At 39.1% G+C, this 27327-nt stretch overlaps 1 protein-coding gene across 1 annotated transcript; it reads left to right on the top strand.

The window, feature by feature from the left end:
- Positions 1-1263: 1263 nt before the first annotated feature.
- On the top strand, positions 1264-26942 carry NDUFV2 (NADH:ubiquinone oxidoreductase core subunit V2). The gene is made up of 8 exons (XM_060028682.1): positions 1264-1418; positions 9362-9427; positions 11334-11396; positions 11472-11588; positions 13867-14035; positions 15760-15869; positions 20458-20534; positions 26771-26942. Exons 1-8 carry the CDS (start codon positions 1365-1367, stop codon positions 26862-26864), a joined length of 750 nt encoding a protein of 249 aa, XP_059884665.1. The 5' UTR covers positions 1264-1364; the 3' UTR covers positions 26865-26942.
- Positions 26943-27327: the final 385 nt, after the last annotated feature.

Below are 27327 nucleotides of genomic sequence, written 5' to 3'. Positions count from 1 at the left end.
CTAACAGAGTCCAGTAAAAGCATGCATTCCAGATTTAAAGACCCATGCCATATCAATCAACATTTCTAAGTTTCTATGTATTTGTGATATGTTTTGGTTTTAGTTATGTAAGAACTGTAAGAATAGTGTTAGGTGTATCTATATTTGTGTATAGTGTTATGTGTATCTATATATGTGTATCTATAATATGTGTTAGGTGTGTCTATATTTAGGTAATGTTATAATAAAATAGCTTAAATCAACACTGAGGCCCAGAATGCTTTTCCCTTTTAAAAGGAACTACTGAAGCCAATTTAGAGGAAGCACACTAATTCAAAAGATGAAGCAAAGGAATGGGAACCAAGGCATTTGGTGTCTATTCCTAGCTACTGGCTGGCAGCCCTCTGTGACTCCAATTCCCTAATTTGTAAAATATGACTCATAAGGAGTTGCAACTGAATATTTTAGAGTTTTTAAATTAATGAGGGATAAGTTTTTAAAAACTCCCTGTACTGATATGAAAGTTCCAGAAATCATTCACAAGTTTATTATAGCAAAGAAAATGGGCCTAAAAGGAAGTGAGTGAGTTCAGGACGTACAAGGAAAGGCAGTCAAGGGAGAAATCAAGAGGGAAGTGCGTGGTCAACTCCCCAAAACAGGAAGTGGCGCTCTGCAGATCAGAGCTATTACCGAATAAATACTTGCTGGAATTTCCAGAGATTACCAAACAAACATCAAGAAGGAAGTGGCTTTTTTCTCTTTGGAAAGTTTTATTATGGAAAATTTCTAACACGAAGAGCCGAGAATAGTAACGAGCACTACCCCGCAGCTTCAGGCAGTCGTCACTCACGGCCCTTACTCTGGAGCAAATTCCAGACATCATATTATTTCGTCCCTAAATACGTAGGCACGCACCTCTAAAGCAAAACAACGGGAACCAAGGCATTTGGTGTCTATGCCCAGCTCACTGGGGGGCAGCCCCTGTATCTTCAATACTGCAATTCGTAACATACGATTTATAGGGGAACGGAACGGAAATTCTTTTTAGGCAACCACAATCAAAAAGGAGGCGGTTAAATCCTCCTAAGGCTCCAGGAGGGAGGCTCACCCCAAAAACCTGGGTCGGCAGAGCTCAAGGCGCTGCCCGTGGACATCTCCTTTCAAGGCGGAGGCCCCGGGCGCAGCCCGCGGAACCCGCCTTCTAGGGCGCCGGCGGGCCCTGGCACCGCCCCTGCCCCGGAAGTCTCTGCCCATTGGCCCCAGCCGCCCCCGCACGCCCCTGCCGCCCTGGGCGCGCGGGGTGGGCTCGGGGGCGCGCACGCTCTGCGTGCCGGGCGCTCGGGACTGTACCTGGCGTGGCCCAAAGGCCCGCAGTTAGGCCTGCCATGTTCCTCTCCGCGGCGCTTCGGGCCCGTGCGGCCGGCTTCGCCGCCCAGTGGGTAAGGAGGCTCGAATGAGCGCGGGCGCCGCCGCCGCCCTCCCCCTCTCTCCGCGCCTCCTGTTGCAGCGGGCACGCGGGAGCCCAGGGCCCCGGACGGGACCCCGGGCGGCGGCAAGGACACCGCGGCCTTCGCACTCCTCAGGGAGGCCGCGTCGCCGTGGAGCGAGGGGGTCGGCGGTGCGGCTGCGGCGGGCGCGAGGCCTCCTTCTGGACGGGAGGCGGGAGGGCGGTGCCGGGACCCCCGCCCGCCTAGCAGGCCGAGTCTCTGCGCGGGGCGGCCCCAGGGTCCCCTAGCAGCACTGCCCTTGGCAGGTGGGGAAGTTGGCCGAGTGATGGCGTCACCGCGTCCAGCACCCGGAGGACGTCGGGGCCGCTCGCGCTCCTGACATCCAAGCCCGTCTCTAGAAAGGACATTTACAATCGGGGTGAAACACCCGTTCGCACTAACTTAACAGAGCGTGTTCCAGAAATGACGAGGATGACGGCGGGGCATTTACCGGAAGGAAAGCAGCCTTTCCCCCAGCAGTAACATACAAAGGTTGAATCAGTTCTCGGTAGAAGGGAGGGCGGTGGCGCGCAGTAGCGGAGGATGAGCTCAGGGCCTTGCAGGGAGACCTGAGTTTGGATGGTGGGTGCACCGTCTTTCCACTTTTGGGCTCTTATTGTTCTCACCTGGTGTCCTCGGCTGTCAAGTGGGAGTATTCCAATTTGCAGAGTTTGGTCTTCAATAAACGCTTGAGGTTCTACTGTTACCTGCTGGGCTCCAGGTAACAATGTGGATAATAATAATGACAGGTGACATTCCGTGACTGCCCTTCTAACCAGGCCCTTCTAGCCTTTTACAAATAGTGGGATATCAGAATGATCTAGCAAAAGTCAGGAAAGATGTGAGTAAAGTGGTCTCACCAATAAAGTTCCTTTCCTAAAAGAGAAACCTTTGAGGAAATCATTTACATTTTCAAAGAAATTGCTTATTTTGTTATAATTGCTGCTTTATTAGCCAGCTGCCAATTTCTTCAGCCACAGGATTTTATTCAGCTCGTCATTGCTTTAAAAATATCCAGAATTTAGTACTGTGTCTAGGGGAAGACACTAATTGTGTGACCTTGAGCCATATTTCTTAATCTCCTTGAGCTCTATTTTTTTTCCTGTAAAGTGCAGTAATACCTTATTGACCGATTGTCAAGAATTGCCTAAAAATTATGAAATATGGAGCAATAGCTACTCAAAATAAGTTTATTTCCATCTTTCCTTTAGTAATTGCCCAAAGTTTTCTGTAATGTTGACACCATTTTACAACTCATCATGCCTCTCTCCCAAGCCACTAATTAGTTTCGTAGGGGTGAGAGAGTTGTGGTGGCATTTTCAAGGATTGTGTTTTCAGTTTTAGAATTTTAATTTGGTTCCTTTTTTATAGTTTCTATTTCTGTCTTTTCACTTACTGAAGATTTTTTTCTTTCTGTCCTTAAGCACTGTTGTAGCAGTTTTGAAATTATTGTTTGGTAATCTCCATTGTCTTTTTTCTTGAAAATGGGTTGTTTTCCTTTTTTGTTGTTTTATGTTGAGTGATTCTGGATTGTATCCTGGACATTGTGAATGATGTCATAGAGGCTCTAGATTTTTTAAATTCCTCCAAAGAGTATTTTGTTGTAGTTGTTGCAGGCAGGCAATTAACTTGAACTGCAGTCTGGCTCCGTTGTGGACAGCGGCTCAAATATTGGTTCAGTTCTTTTAGCTGGGCTGTTTGGAGTCTGCCCTGTGTGCATGCATGTTTGGAGTTAGCCACAGAATTGGGGGCTTCTCCACTCTGGCTTTTCCTTTTCTGGGATTTCCCACTTGCCTATGCCTCTCCTGTGGTTGTCCCAGCCTCTCCTGTGGTACTTCAAGACATTAGGGCTGCAGGTTTTCTCTTGGAGTTTTAGCTGCCCAGCATGGGATAGACTGGGGCCTGCCTTCACAGTAAAAGATGTAAAGAAAAAAAAAAAGAACCCTTATTGGCTTCTTCTAAGTCTAGACTCCCTTCATGTGTCTGCCTGCATTTGGTTGTTCTTCAGTGCCTTCAGAAAGATTTTTGGTTTTTAATTTTTTAAAAAATATTTTGTCCAGAGTTTATAGTTGTTACCCAGTGGTTTGGCCTGATAATAATCTACTCAGCCGTACTAGAAGTAGAATGTTCTTTGGTGGCATTTTTCTTCCTAAATTTTAAGGTTTGTAGAATGAAATGTTTTCCCATTCCATTAGAGATTCCATTTATTTTGCAGTATCTACATTTTGGCTCTAGGACATTAACCCAGTTCTTTAGAAAGAAAGAGAGGGAGGAAGGAAGGGAGGGAGGGAGGAGGAAAAGTGAGATTAGAGGGCATTTATTATTAGTTTTTTATTGCTCCTGTAACAAGTTACCACAAATTTGGTGACATACACCAATTTATTATCTTATGATTGTGTAGATTAAAAGTCTGACATGGGTCTTACTCGGCTAAAACCAGGGTGTTGGTAGAGCTACCTTCTTTTCTGGAGATTCTAGGGGAGAACCTGTTTCCTTGGCTTTTCTAGCTTCTAGAAGGTGCCCTTCTTTGTTGGTCCATAGCCCCCTTCCATCTTCAAAGCCAGCAAGGGCAGGTCAAGCTCTCACATACCATTCTGACCCTGCTCTAACTTTGCTCACTCCTCTGCTGTTTTAAGAGCCCTTGGGCCCACCCTGATAATCCAGAAAATCTCCCTATTTTTGGATCAACTGATTAGCAACGTTAATTCCATCTGCAACTGTAGTCCTCTTTTGCTGTGTATACTAACATTCACAGCTTCCCAGGATCAGGATGTGGGTATCTTTGGGGCACCATTATTCTTGCCTGCCACAGCCGTAAACAGTTTAGGGGAAAGAGAAAATGAACACATTTTAAGTTTAAACACGGAGGTTCAGTAGGTCACTATTGCACACTACAAACTCAGATCTTTATATTGGAGATGTGAACTCAGTCTCCAGTGTAAGGATAAAAATAGTATGCTAGGGCTTCCCTGGTGGCGCAGTGGTTGAGAGTCCGCTTGCCGATGCAGGGGACACGGGTTCGTGCCCCGGTCCGGGAAGATCCCACATGCCGCGGAGCGGCTGGGCCCGTGAGCCATGGCCGCTGGGCCTGCGCGCCGGAGCCTGTGCTCCGCAACAGGAGAGGCCACAACAGTGAGAGGTGCTGAGAAGCAGAGCAGCCTCCCTAAGGTTATAGTAATTGGTGAAGGTGAGACTGACTGAAATGATGTTTGGACATTTCATTTCTATGAAGTATTCTTCTTCTTAGGACATTGGAGAGTTATTGGTATCCATACTGGATTTTAGATATGTAAAGAATGCTTTGTTTAATTTATGGGCAAGATGGCTGAAAGTAATCACGAATATTGTGACCATTAATATGGTTATCTTAATCTGTAATGCTCCTTTAATACCTGAGTTGTTCGTTTTAGCTTTTCTATAATATAAAATTTGGCCAAATTTTACTTGATAATTCTCTCACAATGCTAGTAAAATCACTTATATTTCTTTAATCCAAATTAACATTTTTAGTTAAACTATTGATGCAAGTTTATTTGGAGAACATTTGTAAAATTCTCCTATGTATATTTGAAAATATTACAAAACTTAGGTTTAGTGGTTTAGTGGTTTAGTTTAGACGGCATGTCCTCAAGTCAGAAAAACCTGTGTTTGACTTTTCATGGATTTAGCTGTGTGATCTAGTGAAAGTTCTTTTCTTTCCTTCTTTGAGCCTTAGTTTCCATATCTGCAAAACAAGGGATGATGATAATACCTATGTGGGGATTTTGTGAGCCAAGGGAGGCAGGCCTTTTCATTTCTAATCTGTCTCCCTATATATGCTATGTGTTTTTTTTTTAAAAACAGTAAATGCAGCTCTTCTGTTCTTACGGAAAACCTAAATATATATACATTAACACAGAATTTTAGCAACTTAATGTCAAAGGTGATTTCTTCAAAATAGTAGAGAAAGGGCTCAATTTGTTTATAAAACAAAAGCAAGCAAAATAATGAAGGTAAACTGATAAATATTAGCCCTCATTTGTTTTTCAGCTGGGCATACACTATTACTCATTCATAGCAAGTTATCACGTGGCCGTTTTCAAAGCTGCCCTGTTTTTTGATATCTTTAGGAACTTCACCTATTTTACTACATTCATTATAATATCCACATCAGGCATTTTCAATAAAGGAATAAATAAGATGTTAAAAGTTTGAATTATAGAGGGGAGGGGCAAGATGGAGGTCGGGGATTAAGAGTTACAACTACTATATATAAAATAAATAGGCTGCAAGGATATATTATTGTACAGCATAGGGAATATAGCCAATATTTTATAACTTTAAAAATATAGGGATTCCCTGGTGGCGCAGTGATTGAGAGTCCGCCTGCCGATGTATGGGACACGGGTTTGTGCCCCGGTCCAGGAAGATCCCACATGCCGCAGAGCGGCTAAGCCTGTGAACCATGGCCGTACCGGAAAAAAATATATATATATATGTGTGTGTATATATATATATAGTGAATCACTATGTTGTGCACCTGAAACATAATATTGTAAATCAACTAGACTTAAATTTAAAAAAAATTTGAATTATAAGTAGTCTTTTCCCTACTTAATGGGCCATTTGAATTCAGTTTCACTTTTAGAAGAAAGAAGCATTCTAGGACGAAATCGTCTTAGAACTGGAAAAGAACAACTTAATTAGGCGGGACTGATTTGAAGAGTAAGCTGAATTTTCCCCCCTCCTTAGACTAGAGTCTAGGCTTTTCACTAGACTGGAGTCTATAGTTTCTCATTAGACTCTAAAAATGTCTATACTTCAGTGAATTCCAGTTGAATTCACTGAACTCCAAATGAAAATTCAAGAAACTTTTTTTTCATAAACAAGAATATAATTTGATAGTGAAGAATTAATAGTGGGTTTCAATTCTAGCTTTTTCAGGGTTTAAGAAGGAAGGGAGAAGACTTACAGCAGGCAAGTAGTGACAGTGACTCTGTGTTAGTTAGCTAACACAGCACAGTTCTCAAAATGCAGTTTAAATCTTCCATTGTTCAGCTATTAAATGTTTTATCCCCATATCAGCTAGGCAGATGTAGTAACGCTTTAACAGGTTTATAGTATCTTCAGAGATAAGGTTATATAGTACCTGACTATTTGAACCTCAAAATACTTGAATAAGTATATATCCCTGTTTTTACAGATACAGAAATTGACACAAAAAAATTAAGTGGTGCTTCCCTGGTGGCGCAGTGATTGAGAATCTGCCTGCTAATGCAGGGGACACGGGTTCGAGCCCTGGTGTGGGAGGATCCCACGTGCCGCTGAGCAACTAGGCCTGTGAACCACAACTACTGAGCCTGCGTGTCTGCAGCCTGTGCTCCACAACAGGAGAGGCCGCAATAGTGAGAGGCCTGCGCACTGCGATGAAGAGTGGCCCCCGCTTGCCACAACTAGAGAAAGCCCTCGCACAGAAACGAAGACCCAACACAGCAAAAATAAATAAATTAATTAATGAACTCCTACCCCCAACATCTTTTTAAAATTTAAGTGACTTGTGGAAGGTTACACGTTAGCAAGTGGCAGCATGGTGATCTAAACCCAAATCTTCCATTAAAAAAAATCGTCATCATCATCTGAAACTCCAGCTTTTCTTTCTGTAACTTAACTACTTTTTCCTGACTGTTCTCAATCAGTATGTAGTCTGTCTTCAAGGATTTGGACTTTAAAACACTCTATTTTGGGGAGAGAGAGAGAATATGTGTGTGTGTAAATTCACGTGCATATGCAGAGTTACAGGTCAGCCAGAGAGTGATAGATTTTCCAGTATGCAAGGGCTCAAGACCAATTTTCAAGATTATCTGTATATTTTTAAGTAAGGTATGTGACATATCCTGGAATAATGAGGAAAGGATCAAAACTGAAGCTGTTCTAACTTAGAGATTGGTGGTGTTTATTTTGATATACTGGGAAATTGGAAAGAGAATTAACAGTAGATGTTTCATTTTGTACTTGATGAACGTTTTGTTTTAAATAAGAATTTTTTTTTCAATTTGTCAATTCATGTTAAAAGAAACCTAGAAAATAGAGAAAAATATAAGAAACAAAATATAAAATAAGAGTCCCTTGTAATCTTGTTATCATAATAACAGATAAGCACTTTTAATTGTTAAGGCCATCTAGTATTTTCATTAATGTCTATATTGAATATATTGGGATGGTAGTTTATGCTTTTCTGTTTGTTTTGTTTAACCTTGATATTTTCCAGTTATGATTGTGCCACAAACACCTCTTTCTATGTCTTTCTTTTTTTTTTTTTTTTGCGGTACGCGGGCCTCTCACTGTTGTGGCCTCTCCCGTTGCGGAGCACAGGCTCTGGATGCGCAGGCTCAGCAGCCATGGCTCACGGGCCTAGCCGCTCCGCGGCATGTGGGATCTTCCTGGACTGGGGCACAAACCCGTGTCCTCTGCATCGGCAGGCGGACTTTCAACCACTGCGCCACCAGGGAAGCCCTATGTCATTATTTTTAAGAAATATTTTTCTTATCTACATAATATGTAATGTATAATATGTGTGTGTTGTGTGTGTTGCATTTATTGTAAAGGAAGTTTTTATCATATATCTCAGACACCAAAAAGCAAAAAGAATATAATAAACATTGTGTATCCATCCACTTGCTGCCTAAGAAAGAAAGCAAAGCCAACACAGTTGAAGCCCCTTTGTGTACCACAGCTGATCAGATTCTCCCCTCCTCCCCCCATTATCCTGAATATATTTATCACTCCCATATTTTATACCTATGTTTCACATTCTGTACCTGGGTCTTTTCTTGTTAATTAAAGCAAGTGTTCTGTGTAAACTTATTTCTTGAACTGAAATATTATTTGGATCTAGGGAAGAGTTAAATCTGTGATTGTGTTATGTCACTGCTTTTGCTTCCTTGTCTGTTAATGTTTGCCTTTGAATTGTCCAGCTCTTTGCCAGTTCCATGCTTTGTTTAATACAGTGTTCTACCAACTGTGGTTAGTAGAACTCAGAAGTTGGAGGATTTCTGAACAACTGTAGAATTGCTTTTCAGGGAGAGGGTAGAGAAGGTAGAAGTGGGGGAGAAGCAATAAGGCAAAGAGAAATGAAATGCAACATAGAGAGTAATCAAATGGATTCCTTCCAAAGCAATTGAGTATGGTCAATCTGCATAGCGTTATAAGAAGCTTTCTGAAACTACTTTTATGGCTGGAGTTTCTAAACTAATGTAGTAAAGAATTGAAAAGGGGGTGTACATTCAACTCATTTTTACAGAATGAAAACATGTTTATGAAATGAAAGCTATCCAACTTGATTCAGACAAAAGTGAAAGGCAGTAAGTTAATGGTACATTAACTCTGCAATTGCATGCCAAAAGAATGTAGGAGAAAGGATATGCGACTCAGGAGATTAGGTTGTCATTCTGGTTCTTCCACTGACTCACGTGTTACCTCAGGCAAGTTAGTAACCTTACGTTTTTTTTTTGTTTGTTTTTTTTTTTGCGGTACGCGGGCCTCTCACTGCTGCGGCCCCTTCCGTTGCGGAGCACAGGCTCCGGACGCGCAGGCTTAGCGGCCACTGCCCACGGCCCACGGCCCACGGGCCCAGCCGCTCTGCGGCACGTGGGATCCTCCCGGACCTGGGCACGAACCCGTATCCCCTGCATCGGCAGGCGGACGCTCAACCACTGCACCACCAGGGAAGCCCAGTAACCTTACCTTTGAATCTCCATTTCCTTATATCTCTCCTGCAATAGAGGTGGGCATGGTGTAGTGTGGTAGGCCATATCTCTTAAGATATTCTACTTCTATCAGTTGATTCTATTATTTTAAATTATGGCTCTTAAAATTTCATAAGGCTTTTGATTTACTAAACTCTCTTAAAATTTTAGGGAAGACATGTAAGGAATTTGCATAAGACAGCTGTGCAGAATGGAGCTGGAGGAGCCTTATTTGTGGTAAGTAATTACTTAGATTTCTTCAGAATGGAAGGAGTTGGAAATTTGGGTGGATACAACACAACATATCTTTGGTATTTGCTGGCCATTGTGGGAATTTAAACATAGCTAATTGAATTCACTACATTTCAAGAGGTGTAGTTCCAGCTAAACCTCTCAAATTTAAATTGATACCAGCGCAACTCTGGGAATAAGAATTTAGATTATTCCTTGGTGAAATAACTGTGAACCTAACCTGATTTCTTGTCACACTTTAGGTTCTTAAAAATCATTCATGTTGGCTAGTGAAGATTCTGAGGCTGCAACTTGGGGAATCCCAAAATGGCACTAGCTTGAAACTCATAGATTTTAGTAATACGGCGAACACATTGGCAGTTGGCCTTTATGTTTTTCATGTCCAGGGTTTCACTACAGGTAGAGGTCGATGAATTCCCTAGCTTGGTTGCACAATTCAGAAAGGCTAAGATATGTATCCCCTTTCTGTGACAAGGTACATTTTTTAGGAATCAATCTAGTGTTTAAAGGCAATTTAGTGGACTTGTATGTTGATTTAGAGTTAGTGGTATCATTTTGGAAAATGAATTATTTTTAGGCTGACTCTTAATAAATGAGTTAGCTATACTATTAATAAGTAGAGTCCTGCTTTGTATTTTGTCATCTTTGTCTAAAAACATTAGAGATCATTGTCCAAAGTTTCCGCTTTTTTTCTCTTCTATGTCCTTGAAAAAACAGAACTCTGAGAGTTAACTTACTAAGGGATTCAGTTCTGTGTTCACCATACATACAAAACATTAATTGATGTAAGTGTTAATCTCAGTGTGACTCATTTGATTTCCTGTTGACATGCCATTTCTTGTCAGTGTTTGAAGAGGGCCTGCTCTTTTGGAGAAGAAACAAAGCTTGCTGTTGGCTAGTTTCTGTTACAGAAAACTAGCTGTTGGCTAGTTTCTGTTACAGAAAACTAGCTGTTGGCTAGTATCTGTTACAGAAAACTAGCTGTTGGCTAGTTTCTGTTGTGTGGGGAAGAAATGGTGCTTTTGTTGTTGGAGGTAGGTCCCTTTGACAATCTGGTACACTCTCTTTTGGAAAAATGCACATATTTTCACACTCAGTATTTTGTGTCTTAGGGACTTCCGTTGTGGTCCAGTGGCTAAGGCTCTGCACTCCCAGTGCAGGGGGCCCGGGTTCCATCCCTGGTCTGGGAACTAGATCCCACATGCTGCAAGTAAGAGTTTGCATGCCGCAACTAAAGATCCCACATGCCGGGACTTCCCTGGTGGCTCAGTGGTTAAGCCTCCACACTCCCAGTACAGGGGGCCCAGGTTCGATCCCTGGTCCAGGCACTAGATCCCACATGCATGCCACAACTAAGGAGCCCACCTGCTGCAACTAAGGAGCCCGCCTTTCTCAATGGACCCGATGCAACCAAATAAATAAATAAATAATAATTAAAAAAAAAAAATCCCACATGCCACAACGAAGATCCCGCATGCACAGCCAAATAAATAAATTAAAAAAAAAATTTTTATGTCTTAATTTCATTAGGCTTCCAATAATTGGTAATTTTTTGTAATTAGATTACATTAGAAGATCCTATTCTCTAATCAAGTTGGATAATGCTTTTTTTGGGTTTTGATCCTAAAGCTACTTCTCATAACCTATAAAGGATGATTTTGAAAACTTCTAAATTTTTGAATTCTGCTAATATTTTGGTAATCATACTCATCAGATCTATATTTCATAATTAGTTTAGCCATTCTTCTTGATGCAAGGATAGGTTGATGTATATATCATGTTCGAATTAAAGCAAAGAGATTACACGAACAGTAGTAGTAAAGTACAAAGTTATTCACACTTTTGAGGCAATTTTGATAATTTTGGAAAACATTTTTTTTCCTTTGTGTAGCACAGAGATACTCCTGAGAATAACCCAGATACTCCATTTGATTTCACACCGGAAAACTATAAGGTATGACTTAATTAATTTACAAAATATTTAGTATCTTCCAGATGTATAAAAACAAGTGCTTTTTCTTTGATACAGAGGATAGAGGCAATTGTAAAAAACTACCCAGAAGGGCATAAAGCAGCAGCTGTGCTTCCAGTCCTGGATTTAGCCCAAAGACAGAATGGATGGCTGCCCATCTCTGCTATGAACAAGGTACTTCATTTTTGTGTTAGTTCAAAAAGAGGAGAGATTGTGTATAGTAACTTCCTTATGTAGAAATTTCTCTGACATTCATTGATATCAGTCCAGGAGTTGGAAGCCCTTTAATCATTTATATGTTTCATAACTCAAATTACATTTATGTTTTTGTTGGTTCCCTTAATAATGCAGAGAACTGAAAGGGTAGAGCTTTTTATCCTTGCAAGAAGTAGTAAAGGCATTATAGTGAAAGAGGCTTTCTTTTTTTCTGTCTTTGAGAGAAATGGCAATAATAATAAAAGATCCCAAATGTGTATAATTTGCTGTCAAGATATTCTGAAAATGAATATACTGCTTAAACACTAGAATTGCAGAGAAAAGGATCTGCTCACAGCTAATGTGAATCTTTTTAATATTTTGCATCTTTGGCTATAGGTGTTAACAAAAATACATATAATACATGGTATCTACGACACTTGATTATGGCAGCTTGGAATCCACAACCTACAGAAATCTTATGGGTGACCCATTTAAATATGGTTAATATATTCATGCATGTTTTAGGATTCATTTTTTCCTAATAGTGTTTTCAGCAGTAATCCAGATTTCAAGTTTATTCATATCCTATTAATACAACTACATTTGTATGGTATTATGTTACAGTAAAGTGCCATATAAAACCTTACATTATTGTTTGATTCTTGTGAGAATCACATGACTAATAAGCCAATGTGATATAATGGAAAACATATTTTACTTTGAACTAAGAGATCTGATTTTTCTCTGGATTTCCTCATCTGCAGTGATGATTTTGAACTAGGTAGAGCTCTTCCAATTACTATATTATGATTTCTAAGTGATAGAGCTGGGACTGAATCATTTATAATTCTATGCCTTTTTTACTTGACTGAATATTGCAGAGATTCTGCTATACTTCATTCTCCTTTTCACTTTCTAAAGTCTAACTATTAGGTTAGACTATTCTTGGAGTATAGGAATGTCCTCAGTTTATCTAATGGAATCCCGGATGCAAATTTTAGATATAGCTCATTGATCTCTTATTTACTTTGTACAGTACTCTAACACTGTTGTGGACCTTTAGTTTTTTGTTTTCTTACTATGAAAAATGTTATAAAGCAAGTTTGGTTGGTACTATACTTAGTAAACATAAGTGCTTATTTTTCTTTTTTTTCCAGTAAATCACATATATGTTTTGGGGTTTTCTAAATTCCTTACATTATTTTTATAATAGCCAACTTCCTCAATAATGATTTAGATACGTTTCTAATCATAAATACTTTTTTTTTTAATTTATGTTTTTAATAATGGTAAGCTTGTTGGAAGTCTTGCTGAGTGTCAGGCTTAGCAGAGCAAAATAAAATAAATGAGAGGGCTTCCCTGGTGGTGCAGTGGTTGAGAGTCCACCTAACGATGCAGGGGACACGGGTTCGTGCCCCGGTCCAGGAAGATCCCACATGCCGCAGAGCGGCTAGGCCCGTGAGCCATGGCCACTGAGCCTGCGCGTCCGGAGTCTGTGCTCCGCAACGGGAGAGGCCGCAACAGTGAGAGGCCCGCGTACCGTAAAAAAAAAAAAAAAAAAAAAAAATGAGAAACTAATGTGAGAACATTTCAAAAATATTGTCCTGTTCTATTTAGAATTGGTTGTATATGTGTGAGAGGCAAGAAATAGCATATAGAGAATAGAATCAAGATTCTTTTCACTTTGAGATTTTTAATGTTACTGTCCCCCTCCCCCCCCCCCAAAGAAAGCCCAACCTTACAACAAAAACAAAATCCAGAGGCACATGCATCATTTCCTTAACCATCACTAAGGCGTAGGGAGGTGCACAGCAGCAGCTTGGGGGAGCTTTTTCAATTAAACACCAGGGCCTTAAAATTCCATTGGTCAGGCCCCAGTGTGTGTATTTTGAGAGAAATATTCAGACGTATAAGCCTGGTTTAGTATCACTAAATTAAATTTAGCATACCTACTTTAACCTTGCACAAGTGAGCCAGGATTAGACGTCTTTTGAGAATAAATTTCTTTTAGAATCCCTGATAAGAGAAAGTTTAATATATTTGTCATTTGAAATGCCATTTAATGAGTTCCTTTTTCATGTCAAAACCTGGATATATGTATAATTTTTAAGTGTCAAAATTGAAGGACTTAGCCTCGCAGATATCAGATACAGATATAGTTTCTGCTTTTGAAGAACTTTTTTGGTTTTTACCAAATTGAAGTAATATGCTCAATTAATAAATATTGTAATCATATTATTTTAAAATATTTTAGGTTGCAGAAGTTTTACAGGTACCTCCAATGAGGGTGTATGAAGTAGCAACTTTTTATACAATGTATAATCGAAAGCCAGTTGGAAAGTATCATGTTCAAGTCTGCACTACTACGCCTTGCATGCTTCGTAACTCCGACAGCATACTGGAGGCCATTCAGAAAAAGCTTGGTATGGGACACAGTATATTTATAAATTTTATGAAAAAATAGAGTTGTATTTCGAGATTTGACCTATTTCTTACCTTTATTTTCAAACTTTTACCATCTTACTGGATCTGTACTTCACGAGTAAATTTTTGTCTTACTGTGTTTGCCCACCATTATTGCTTCCTATTTTGTATTCTTTAGTTCTCCTCCTCAAAGCTGAGTTTTAATGTTTTCTTCCTTAACCATTGAGTATGTTTTAAAAGCTTCTCAAAGTTTTAAAGTTTCATTGTTTAGAAAATTAAGTTTCACTTGTTGTGTGATAGCATGTGGCACATAAAGAAGTGACTATATCATCCTTGTATCCTTCCAAACAAGACTTGGAACAAATAAGATATGAGAATAGGACTTCCCTGGTGGCGCATTGGTTAAGAATCCGCCTGCCAGCGCAGGGGACAGGGTTCGAGTCCTGGTCTGGGAAGATCCCACATGCCGCAGAACAACTAAGGCCATGCACCACAACTACTGAGCCTGTGCTTAAGAGCCTGTAAGCCACAACTGCTGAAGCCTGAGTGCCACAACTACTGGAGCCCGCGTGCCTAGAGCCTGTGCTCCACAGCAAGAGAAGCCACCGCAATGAGAAGCCTGAGCACCACAACGAAGAGTAGCCCCCACTCACGGCAGCTAGAGAAAGCCCGCATGCAGCAACGAAGGCCAATGCAGCCAAAAATAAATAAATAAATTTATTTTAAAAACAAAAATGATACTAGAATAGGAAGAATGCTCCAGGAAGGGAAATTTGGAATAAGATGTTATTACAATTATACTCCAATAAAGATGTTTAAAAAAGAAAGATGTTATTACAGTAGCATTCACAGAATTAAAAGGGCATTTTACTATAAAAAACTGCCATTGCTGCATTTATCACTCTACATATCAAATGAAGTAAAAGGAGGTGTCTCTTAATTTTGTTGTTACTTGTATGTTGTAAAAATAGTTGGAGGGTATAGAAGTATGTAAGACAGAAGTGTGAAGTCTGCTCAAAATCCTACCCACCCCCCATCTCCGAGGTACAAATTCTGATAACAGTTAGGTATATTAGTTTTAGATTTTATGTTTTAATTATTTTCATTATTAAATACATAAATGTAATATGTCTGTTTGCTTTTTGCACTTGATTTTGGCTATAATAATGTGTGCCTCATTTTTCTATTATAAGTTAAATTATTCTGCAGTTACTTTCATGTGTACAACATGTCTTTGCATACTTGTCCAATTATACACGGAGGTTGTTTACAAGAAGTAGAATTGCTGGGTCAGATTTTACTATATTTTGCTAAAATGCCTTCCCTAAAGATATGAGAGTACCTATATTCCTTACATTCTTAATCTTTGACATTAGCTGTTTTCTGAGTCTTTACCCGTGTTATAGTATGACTGATTTTAGTAGGTTAATTATCATGATCAAAATGAAGATAATAGGGTCTGATGCACTGTTATGTAACAACAAACACTGGAGATGAGTCCTCTGAAATTTGTTTTTAAAGGAACAAGTCCACTTAAATCCTTTAATGTTCTATAATAACTATACAGAGTTTAATTTAAGAAATTTAATGCTCTTGAATACTTTTTATATGCCTCTGTAAATACTTCATATATATATGCTTTTTATGTTGGTTTTTTTGGTTCTTAAACTATATTGCAATTAAAATATAACCTGGTCCTTACCAGTGCTTATTTATATTTTAGGAATAAAGGTTGGAGAGACTACACCTGACAAACTTTTCACTCTTATAGAAGTGGAATGTTTAGGGGCCTGTGTAAACGCACCAATGGTTCAAATAAATGACAACTACTATGTGAGTATTTACTTAATATAAAGTTGTATGATGTTATATTTAAAATATTTTAAACATTTGGTTTCTTGTCATGTGGATGTTGGTTTCTGAATTATTCATTTAGAAGAAACTGTTGGCATAAATATCTAGAAGGTTTCTTTTTTCCTGGTTTCCAAACTTCATTAAAAATCAAAGAATAGAAAAACTTTACATAAAATATGTCAGTTTTAGCTTCCACATTGTTGTCCACCAGAATGTTTTAAAAAAATTATTATCATTAGGGCTTCCCTGGTGGAGCAGTGGTTAAGCATCTGCCTGCCAGTGCAGGGGACACAGGTTCAAGCCCTGGTCTGGGAAGATCCCACGTGTCGTGGAGCAACTAAGCCTGTGCACCACAACTGCTGAGGCTGCGAGCCACAACTACTGAAGCCCGTGCGCCTAGAGCCCGTGCTTCACAACAAGAGAGGCCACTGCAGTGAGAAGCCTGCGCATCGCAACGAAGAGTAGACCCTGCTCACCACAACTAGAGAAAGCCTGCACACAGCAAGAAAGACCCAACGTGGCCAAAAGTAAATAAATAAATTTTAAAAAATCTTTTAAATAATGAAAAATTTAATAATTTACATATAAATACAAAAAATAACCACCAAGGCTTAATAGATAATAATATTTTGCCACACTTGCTTTAGGTATTACAGTTTTTATCATTATTATATGCAGAAATCAACTATAGGTGAGGGTAAACCTCCCCCACCCCCATTCAAAATCCTGTTCTTTTCCTTTCATTCCCAGAGATAACCACTATCATAAATTTAGTGTGTTTTTCCTGTACATGTTTTTTAAACTTTCAAAATGTATGTATCTAGGCTTGCTAATAATACTATATTGTGTTTTAAAAATTTGACAGAGATTGTATCATACCTCTAAGAACTGCTTTAGCCAGATCTCAGAAGTTTTTTTTTTTTAAAGGAAGTTATTTTGTTTGTTTATTTATTTATGGGTATGTTGGGTCTTCGTTGCTGTGCGGGCTTTCTCTAGTTTTGTTGAGTAGGGGCTACTCTTTGTTGCGGTGTGTGGGCTTCTCATTGCGGTGGTTTCTCTTGTCGTGGAGCACGGGCTCTATGTGCACGGGCTCAGTAGTTGTGGCTCGTGGGCTCTAGAGCACAGGCTCATAGTTGTGGCGCATGGGCCTAGTTGCTCCGCGGCATGTGGGATCTTCCCAGACCAGGGCTCGAACCTGTGTCTCTTGCATTGGCAGGCGGCTTCTTAACCACTGAGCCACCAGGGAAGCCCCTCACAAGTTCTTTTTTTTTTTTTAAATATTTATTTATTTATTTATTTTTGGCTGTGTTGGGTCTTGGTTATGGCCTGTGGGATCTTTTGTTGTGGTGTGTGGGCTTCTCTCTAGTTGTGGCGCACAGGCTCCAGAGCTAGTGGGCTCAGTAGTTGCAGCGCATGGGCTCTCTAGTGGCATGGGCTCCAGAGTGTGTGGGCTCTGTAGTTGTGGCGCACAGGCTTAGTTGCCTTGCACCATGTGAGATCTTAGTTCCCCAACCAGGGATCGAACCTGTGTCCCCCACATTGGAAGGTGTATTCTTAACCACTGGACCACCAGGGAAGTCCCATTACAAGTTTTGGTAAGTAATATTTTTATCATTTAGTTCTAAATATTTTTAAATTTGCATTTTGATTTCTTCTTTGACCTGTGTTTTTGAGAAGTGTTCTTAATATCCAAGTGTACGGAGTTTTCTAGTTATCTTTTTTTAATTGCTTGCTACCCTAATTATATCATGGCTGTCATTCATAATATCTTGTTAGTTCATAATTCTTAGAAGTTTGTTTATGGAAATTCTTTTAAGACCTGTGTCGAAGGTAGATACTTCAAGAAGGGATTGACTTTGCTTCTCTCTTGCTCCTGGAAATACTACTGGCCCAAAAGAAATCCCCTCTTCTTAAATCCTCCCTTCTTCTTCCCCTAAAGTGTAAGTTCCAGAGTAGCAGGGTTGTTTTGGGGGACAGTTTTAATTTCTAGTTTTCCCTTATATTGAGGGTAGAGTTTTTGGGGGGGTCTCAGCTTTATGTGGTTTGGATGACCTCCTGTGTCCTGGAGATTTGTCCCTTGCCCCTCTAGGCTATGAAACTCTGAAGCCACGGTTTTTTGCTGTTCCACTGTCTCCCTAAGTTTTCATTGAGTTTTTGGCCTCTGGGTATTTTTTTCTTGTCAGTGCCTTGATATTGATAAAATTTTAAAGTTTTTAAAAAAATTTTATCCAGCATTGTTAGTTGTTACAATAGGACATTCAGTCAGGATAGCTGGACTGCCATAATGCCTGTAATGGAAATCTACAATTTTTTTTTTTTAATGAAGGTGAAATTGGACTTCTTTGGCATTTTACATTTCTAGGATGTTTTTATTACCTATAGGGGTTTTCTTCATTTTAATGATGGTGATTCAAATTTCTTCCCTTCTCTTTCTCATACTTAAAAAAAAAAATTCCTTTAAAAATATGGCAATAACGTACCCTTTTCCCACACTTCTGCAATTTACTCATAATCGTGAGGATCTTAATTTAATCAGGAAGTAGACAGTCAAGGCTTTATATGAAGCACTGTAAGTCTAAATATAGTAGACTGTGGATTTATGCAAGAGATTCAGTGAGTAGTGGTATGGTCTTTGGTGAGGCAGTTAACTGTTTTATTATTATTTATTTATTTTTGGCTGCCTTGGGTCTTCGTTGCTGCACGCGGGCTTTCCTTAGTTGCATCGAGTGGGGACTACTCTTCGTTGCGGTGTGTGGGCTTCTCACTGCGGTAGCTTCTCTTGTGGACCACGGGCTCTAGGCGTGTGGGCTTCGGTAGTTGTGGCACATGGGCTCTAGAGCACGGGCTCAGTAGTCGTGGCCCACGGGGTTAGTTGCTCTGTGGCATGTGGCATGTTCCCGGACCAGGGCTCGAACCGGTGTTCCCTGCCAATCTTGGCAGGCGGATTCTTAACCACTGCGCCACCTGGGAAGCCTGAGGCAGTTAACTTTTATGGATCTCAGCTGACCAGTGGATAAAATGAAATAGTCACATAAACTGTGATTGGATACCGATTAGAGAGAAATATTAAATACATTTTGAGGATGGTTGGGTAGCTTTGAATATGGTCTTGACATTTGATTTTATTAAGGAATTATTGTTAGTTAATTGGGTGTGGTAATGACATTGTGTTACTTAAGAACATTTAAAAATGTTCTGGGAGTTCCCTGGCGGTCCAGTGGTCAGGACTCTGGGCTTTTACTGCTGTGGCCTGGGTACAGTCCCTGGTCAGGGAACTAAGATCCCACAAGCTGTGCAGTGAGGCCAAAAAAAAAAAAAAGTTCTTAGGAGATGCCCGCCCGCTGTGTTTATTAGGGGTGAAGTGTCATGATGTCTGCAACTTGCTTTTAAATGTACAGCCAAAAAAAAAACACAAACAAAACAAAACCAAAAGGCATATGTGTACATAATTCAGATATGGTAAGGAATATGGTTATTCATGTATACTTTTCAAATTTTCATAATAAAGAGTTGGGGGAGATAAAATCATTAGGTGAGTTTAAAGATTGCTTCTAGTTTTGAGGTTCTGAGCATCTGTTGCACCCTAAGCAGTTCTTATTTTTATAAATGTTTATTCTATATTAAAGGGCTTCTATGAGGCCAGGCATTGAATATACAGTACTGAATCATGATTTCTCTAGCATAGTACCAGGGTCCTAAAAACATTTTCTTAAGTACGTAACAGTTTGGGAGGGGTAGAGGGGATATAATGTAGTTTAGGCACTTTTATTAGTTTAATCTTGCCCCATTCTGTTTTGACTGTCTTTTGACTAAACCTAGGGTGCAGCCAGGGGTAGGAGTGTGTCTATGTGTTTTAATTGTATTTGTTATTTTAAATAACAGAACCCTTGAGGTAAGAATTTTACACAGGTGCATAGTGTACAAAATACAAAGCTGTTCTGGTTGAAACGGGGATTGGAGGGTCAGGATTTATTAAAATAAATGTGTCCAAAATAAGTTTTTTACTTTTTCCTTTGAAAATTAAGTGAAGTTTGCAACAGGATGAATTTCACCTGGGAAATAAAGAAGATATCACTAGGGTACTAGATCATTAGCTTAGGGACAGATATTAGGCATCTACTTTTTATGACTGCTGGTGCTAATTACTATTTGCATCTCACTGATTCTTCAAGGACATAGCATTTGTTGAGCATCTGCATGGCAGTGTTCTATTTTATTTATTTTCTCTTTTAATCCTCAAAACGCTCTGAAGTCAGTTTATGAATGAAGAAACAAATTTGGGGAAGCCGAGTAATTTCTCTCAGATTGCTGGCTAGTAAGTGTTGGGACTTCAGCTCAAATGCAGAACTATCTCCCTTCAAAGCGCTGCTCTGTGCTGCCTCTTCAGCTGCAGCTCCTATTGCTATTGCATTTAGCAGGACAGACTATGTATAGGAGTTACTCAGTTGTTGCTGCCTTGGTAACTAACTTGTGAGCTGAGACAGACAGTAAACTGTTATTAGGGATTTACACTGATTTTGAGGTAGGATGTAATTTTAATATTTGACTATTTTACTTTTTTTTCTAGGAGGATCTGACACCTAAGGATATTGAAGAAATTATTGATGAACTCAAGGCTGGCAAAATCCCAAAACCTGGGCCAAGGTATCCTTTTATTTCTTTTTAATAAATTTTAATGGCTTAACCTACATTAGTCTTTCATGTAGACTTAATTTTAAAATTTTAAAACCTAAGTCCACAGGAGTTTTCAGGAGCCTTGAATACTATCTAAATCAACTTATCATTTAAAGCAATGATTTTTTCCCCCATCTAAAACCCTATACCCTATCAGATAATCATCTAAAACCCTATCAGATAATCATCCATCTGGATGTTATAAAGAAGGGAAATGTACTGCAAATAGAAATCTATTTCATTGTTTAAAAGTTCATACTGCCAGGATTTGACCCAAAGTCTGTCTTCCCTCTGATTTCCACCTAAAGGTCCAAAGGTTCTGTCCTTTGAACAAACACAAGATAATTTTTATATCTCTTCCAAATGCCAGCTCTTTAGTTACTTGAAATAGCTATCTCATCTTTCCCATATCTTTTCTCAGATTTAATATTCACAGTTGTTTCATTGTTTTTCCTTATATGACATAGTTTTGGTCTCCCTCCTTGGCAGGTCTTCTGGTTGGAAATGAGTTTCTTAATGTGACACTTAAACTAATCACAGTATTTGAGATATGTACTTAGCATGTGGGGCATTGTGGGACTGTCTTCTTTATTCCAGACATCATGCTTATAATAATGCAGCCTAATTACATCAATTCTTACTTCAGATACATTACACCATTAAATTGTACTTACAGTCAGTTAGAATGCCTAGATCTTTTTTCAACTTAAACATTGTTTTATCCAGGCTACTCCGATCCTGCAGTTATGTTACTAACTGCAGTAATTAATAACTACTAATTACTCCTCATTCAGTTATGAACCTGAACTTTTGCTGCTAAACAAACCCCTATTCCTTATCTAAGTGTTCACATTACTTAAAATTCTCTCTTAATACTAGCAATGTTTGCATGGTTTTATACAGTTATAGTCCCTTTGTATTTTTTCTGCTTATGTTATATAAAATTTTCCTTGTCTCAATATATATATAGGTTTTAAAGGCCATATAGTATTCTAATGTATTGCGAGAACTATGATGTGCTCTTTATTACCCTGTTTTAAAATATATTTTCCTTCTTTTTGTTACAAACGATTCCCTGAGGTTGAATTACTAGGTCAAGAGGGTATGCACGGTTCTGTAGTCTGTAAGAAGTACTGAGAATTACTCCCTCATTGTTCTGGCCGACTAATAACCCTACCTAATAAGAAAAAGAGGTCAGTTCAGGATAACTTAAGTTTAGTAAAGGCAAGTTGGTCCCTAAAAAACATACAATTCTTTCAACACTTGAATTTGCTTAAAGAGGTTTGGCATTCTCTTCCTAGTTCCTCACTTACTTGGGCTACACTGAAAACATTTTTTTAGGAATAAAACATTTCCACTGTGAAGAATTAGTCTCCTTTATGGAGGCTACGGAAGTGAAACCTTTTGTCATTTAACATTACAATATTTCTCTTAGCCACTGGTCCTGTCCCTTACTTATCCTTGCTTCAACTGTAGCCGCCCCTTGCCCAGAAACAAAAGTTCATAATATTTTTCACAAACTTTAGCTTGTTTTTAGGACTCAGATGTTTTAAAATAAGTTCGTGCTACTCTTTTGTTTGTACTTAAACCCATAATACTTCTTTCAACTTTGGGGTACTTTGTTTTAATATCTCAGGTGCCCATTTCCTTGTGAAATCCACTTGGTTTCTTTAAATGTCCCCTTTTTTTCTCATTAGGTATTGTTTGTAATTCTGTAGTCATACTTTTGGAGCTTTAGACCCTCCTCCGTCCTTTCTTGTGAACTTTGTGATCTATCGATGACAACATTAATCCAGCATTAAATCTCCTGCCACACAAACAGACAGATAGTTGCTTTGTCTACTTTATTGTATTCCCTCAGCATTCATTTGTTTCACAAATGTTTCTGGATGTGTGCTGTGTGCCAGTCACTGTTTTAGGTTGTGCATACAAATTATGAACAAGGTAAAGTTGTCATATATTTTATATTCTAGTGATGGAGAGAGACAACTAGTGCAATACCTGAATAATAAATGCTAGGAGGAAAATAAACAGGTTAGGGGATGGAGGATGACTGGAGGTAAATGTAGTCAGGTGAGGCCTTTCTGAGGTGGTGAATTAATGACCTGAATGATAAGCCCAAAGGAACCATGTAAAGAGCTGGAGGAACAGTGTTGCAGAGGGGGAGGAAAGAGGAGGTATTAAGTTCCTGGAGGAAAAGTAAGATGACAGTATGGTTGAAGTGAGTGATCAAGGAGGAAAGTGGTGAAGAGGTCGGAGAGGTAGGTAGAGGCCCAGGTAAGCAATTTGGGTTGAATCCTAAGTATAAAAAGCTGTTGGAGTGTTTTCAGTAGGGAATGATATGCGTGATCTTTTTAAAATTATTGTCGTAGTTGCTGTGGAAAGAATAGTTTAAAATTTAGTGGATGTTGTAGGACAGAGGAATTACGAATGATTTCTAGCTTTTTAGTCTGAGCACGTCAGTGATTCCTTTAACTAAAATGAAGAAGATTTGGGGTAGGGCAAGTTTGGGGAAGAAAAGTCACTTTGTTTTGGACATGCTACTTAGCATGTTTGAGATGCCTACTTAGACATCCATGGTAGAGTGCTGGAAGTTTAGATACGAGCTTGGGATTTAGGGAATACATTAGGGCTGGAAATATGAATTGGGGATTCATTAGTTATTATAGATGGTATTTAAAGCCATGTCTGGATGAGATTACCAGGGGTGAAATTAAGAGTTTGTTGTTGTTTTCAGTACAGGAGATACTATAACATTGTATTTTAACATTAATAAACAGGAACTAAGTACCACAGTAAAGCACTTTCGACATCTAATAATAATAGGGATGGTGCTTTATCAGTAACTGTAAATAGTTCTTCAATATTGGTGATTTTTTTGACGGTGTTCTAGATTTGAGCCAAAGACTTTAAGAATTACTGGTTTCTCGGGGCTTCCCTGGTGGTGCAGTGGTTGAGAGTCCGCCTGCCGATGCAGGGGACACAGGTTCGTGCCCCGGTGCAGGAAGAGCCCACGTGCCTTGGAGTGGCTGGGCCCGTGAGCCATGGCTGCTGAGCCTGCGCGTGCTGAGCATGCGCGTCCGGAGCCTGTGCTCCGCAACGGGAGAGGCCCCAACAGTGAGAGGCCCGCGTACCGCAAAAAAAAAAAAAAAAAAAAGAATTACTGGTTTCTCAACCTATTTTTATTTCCTACGTACACCTCTTATTTAAAAAGCTAATATAGGGAATTCCCTGGTAGTTCAGTGGTTAGGACTCTGCGCTTCCACTGCATGGGGCACAGGTGGTCAGGGGACTAAGATCCTGCTTGCCATGCGGTGCAGCCAAAAAGAAATTTTTTTTAATAAATAAATAGCCGAGATAAATCTATTTAGTTTTCAGTAATTGCAGAGCATCCATCAGTGGTATATGTAAAGAGTGTATCTGGACATGGTAATTCAGAATGTCTTCCCAGCATATGAAAATAAGAACTTCCCCAAGTTAATTTCTTGGCTATTGAGAGAGACTGTGATGACAGCAGTAACCAAAATAGTTATAGCTGTTCTTTAAATTAACCAAAGCTGACTACTGCTTTTTTATTAGTATTTTTATAATAAAGCCCTCTGCTTAAATATTTGAAAGAGGTGCTAGTTGTGAGTCTTTGAGTAATTAGAGAAATTAAACTGGTTCAGTGGTAACTGATTTGAGTACCACTATCAGGTGTACTCTGGCCAAAATTGGTAAAGATCTCTCTTTGTGGTTCAAAACTGCTTTATTATTTTGGTAAATGATGGCTAGAAAGAAAAAAACTGATGGTAAGACAACATTCTTTCTTTTGACATTTATAAATATTTGTGTGCTAGAGATTCTTTTTTTAAATTTATTTTTGGCTGCGTGGGGTCTTCGTTGCTATGTGTGGGCTTTCTCTAGTTGCACAAGCTGGGGCTGCTCTTCATAGCTGGGGCTGCTCTTCATTGCGGTGCACGGGCTTCTCATTGCCGTGGCTTCTCTTGTTGCAGAGCACGGGCTCTAGGGCACGTGGGCTCTAGAGCGCAGGCTCAGTAGGTGTGGCTCACGGACCTAGTTGCTCCGCGGCATGTGGGATCTTCCCAGAACAGGGCTCGAACCCATGTCCCCTGCATTGGCAGGCAGATTCTCAACTACTGTGCCACCAAGGAAGTCCAAGAAGTACTTTTTTTAAGCCATAAAAAATGTACAGAAAGGCCAAGTTTTCTAGAATGCAAATGAGTTAAAATGATTACTGTGCAAGTAGTGTTGGAATGGCTAAAAAACCAGACTTACCTTTTGAATTGTAATGAAGAGAACAAAGTAATTAATAGATGGTATTTTAAGCATATCGGGGAAATCATTTTTTGTTTTTTATTACGTGAAAATCTGGGTGTAAATTGTGGCTGTCGGGTGAATGGGTGGGGCTAGATCATGGGCTCTCTAGGGTTCTGAAGCATGTTAATAGATAAAGTGAGGGGGAAAGTTACATGATTAGTAGATTAAACCAAGTTTGTAGGCTTTACTGGAGTATTTTACAGTCTTTGTAGTATTTTAATGTGGGTGGGGGCAGGGGAAAGTTTGCAGGCAGGCATAACAGAGGACTGGAACCCCTTTTTTTCCCCTAAAGCATGTTATGGGATGGTAATTTCGTGGAACAAACTTTAGGAAACTGGACCAGATTATTCTTAAAGTTCCTTTCTCATATGAAATTCCATAATCTGCATGTGAAAAGCTCATGCAGTATACATGATTAATTCTATTTACTGTTCCAGAAACTTCAGTTTTTTAATCTTCCTAAGTTGATCCTTTGTGTTGATAAAGAGGGTAGCTGAGCTTAAACCACAAGAGTAAAGGAGAAGAAAGGTCCTCCAAAATTGATCAATTTCATTATTTCAGTGGTAGTCAAAGAGCAGCAAGGGTACCTGTGCTGCCAGTTGACATAAAAAAAAAATTACAAAGCGAAATACTGTTTATTAAAGCTAAATATCATTTTGCTACTTACCCTAAAACTTTAATTTTAGGCTGTAACAGTACAGTAACTGCTTTTTTACCTGGTTTTCATAGGGAACCTATAATGCAAATATATTAACTAATTTCTGACTTTGTAGGTATTCTTTATTATAATACACTACTTAGTTACTTGGATTTTGTAATGTAATAGCTTAAAAGATCTTATAAATGACTATGTGGTGTCATTTTCCTGTCCCCTCAACGAATGATTTTCTAGGGCTCTAAAAATAGACTTATAAGATTGATGACAGAATGTGAAGGGCAAAGCCAGAGGGAATAAAATGATTTAATTGAATAAGTTCTTCAGCTGAAATCTGTGGCAGGAACAAGGTAAATGAGCAAAGCCAGGGAATAGAAGAGTGAAACAGGAATAGGTGCTGAGCTAGGCTCTAGCAACAGAGGTCAGACAGGGCAGAGGTTGAGCCTGAACGATTACCTGGGAAGTATGTGTGGTGGTGAAAAGACAGGTTCATTTACCTCTGCACTGCCTCCCTTCATAGAACTATAGGAGGACCTGTTCATGTTTTCTCTGTGGCTATGGTAGCCACCCTGATCTGGAACCTGTTTTTGAAAAATTAATATGAATAATTTAGCCTTTAAAAACAAAAATACAAACGGATTTTGTCTTTACTGCTTCTAAGGGACATCCTCCCAAATCTTCAGATCTCTCAAGGAATCCAGTTTTTGTTTCCAAATACAGTGTGTAACTGTGTATTCCCTGCGACAGTGGATCTCAGTCAAAATAAAATTCAAATATAAAAAGAATAAATGTAGTGCTCTAGTTTATTAAAACATGCTTTTTAAAAATGTCCTCTGGGGCTAGGTTATTTTGCTGTAGTTCTTAGCTATGATCTTTAGGCAGATGCTGCATCATCCCAAGCCTTGGTTTCTGTATCTGTAAAATATTTTGGCCAGTGTCCCTTGTCTCATGGTATTGTTGTAAAGATTTAATGAGCCAGTGATGTATGTACACTGCTCAGTAAGTGGGAACTAGTATTAGTATTATTTTTATATTTTTCATATTTCATATTTTTATGTCAGTTTTTATATTTAAACTTAGGAAGAGAAAATCTTGCGGCAGTTGTAATGTTTGGATTAAATAATCCATGCTAGTTTTCTGAGGAGAAATAGTTACTTAACTGAGCTCTTGTGAGGTAACAGTTATAAATGGTAACCATTAGCAGTCAATTTAATGTTACTTTTCCTTTCAGGAGTGGACGCTTCTCATGTGAGCCAGCTGGAGGTCTTACCTCTTTGACTGAACCACCTAACGGACCTGGCTTTGGTGTGCAAGCAGGCCTTTAATTTATATTCAACTGTAAATATGTCACTGGAGAAATAAAATATGAATCTCCTGTCTATCTACATAGACTTTTTATATTATTTGTTCATTTCCATCTGTGTACACCTTGCTTGTAACTTAGCAACTTGCAACAGTAAGTGCCATGTCAGAACTTAAGAGCACCATTTTGGTCATCTGCTGTCTTTGGCTAACTATGAACACATTATTCCATAAGCTAATTAACAGTTATTTCAACATTACCCATTTTCAACTGCCCCTTCACTTTTATCAGTAATATTAGGTTATTGTGAAGTAAAAATTCTGTCAAATTTCAAATACATTTTGCTCTCCCATCTTTAACCATAGCCAAGTCTTAAGTTAATATGATCTTTCTATAAACTTTGTCAGTATTCTCTTTAAACATTTTTATATTTACAGCACACCATTGTTACTGTAATTTCAACTGGTAAGTGACATATCAAGCGA

Source organism: Delphinus delphis, chromosome 13 (genome assembly GCF_949987515.2).
Source record: "Delphinus delphis chromosome 13, mDelDel1.2, whole genome shotgun sequence".
NCBI lineage: Eukaryota > Metazoa > Chordata > Mammalia > Artiodactyla > Delphinidae > Delphinus > Delphinus delphis.
This window is presented reverse-complemented; position numbering and strand designations above follow the sequence as displayed.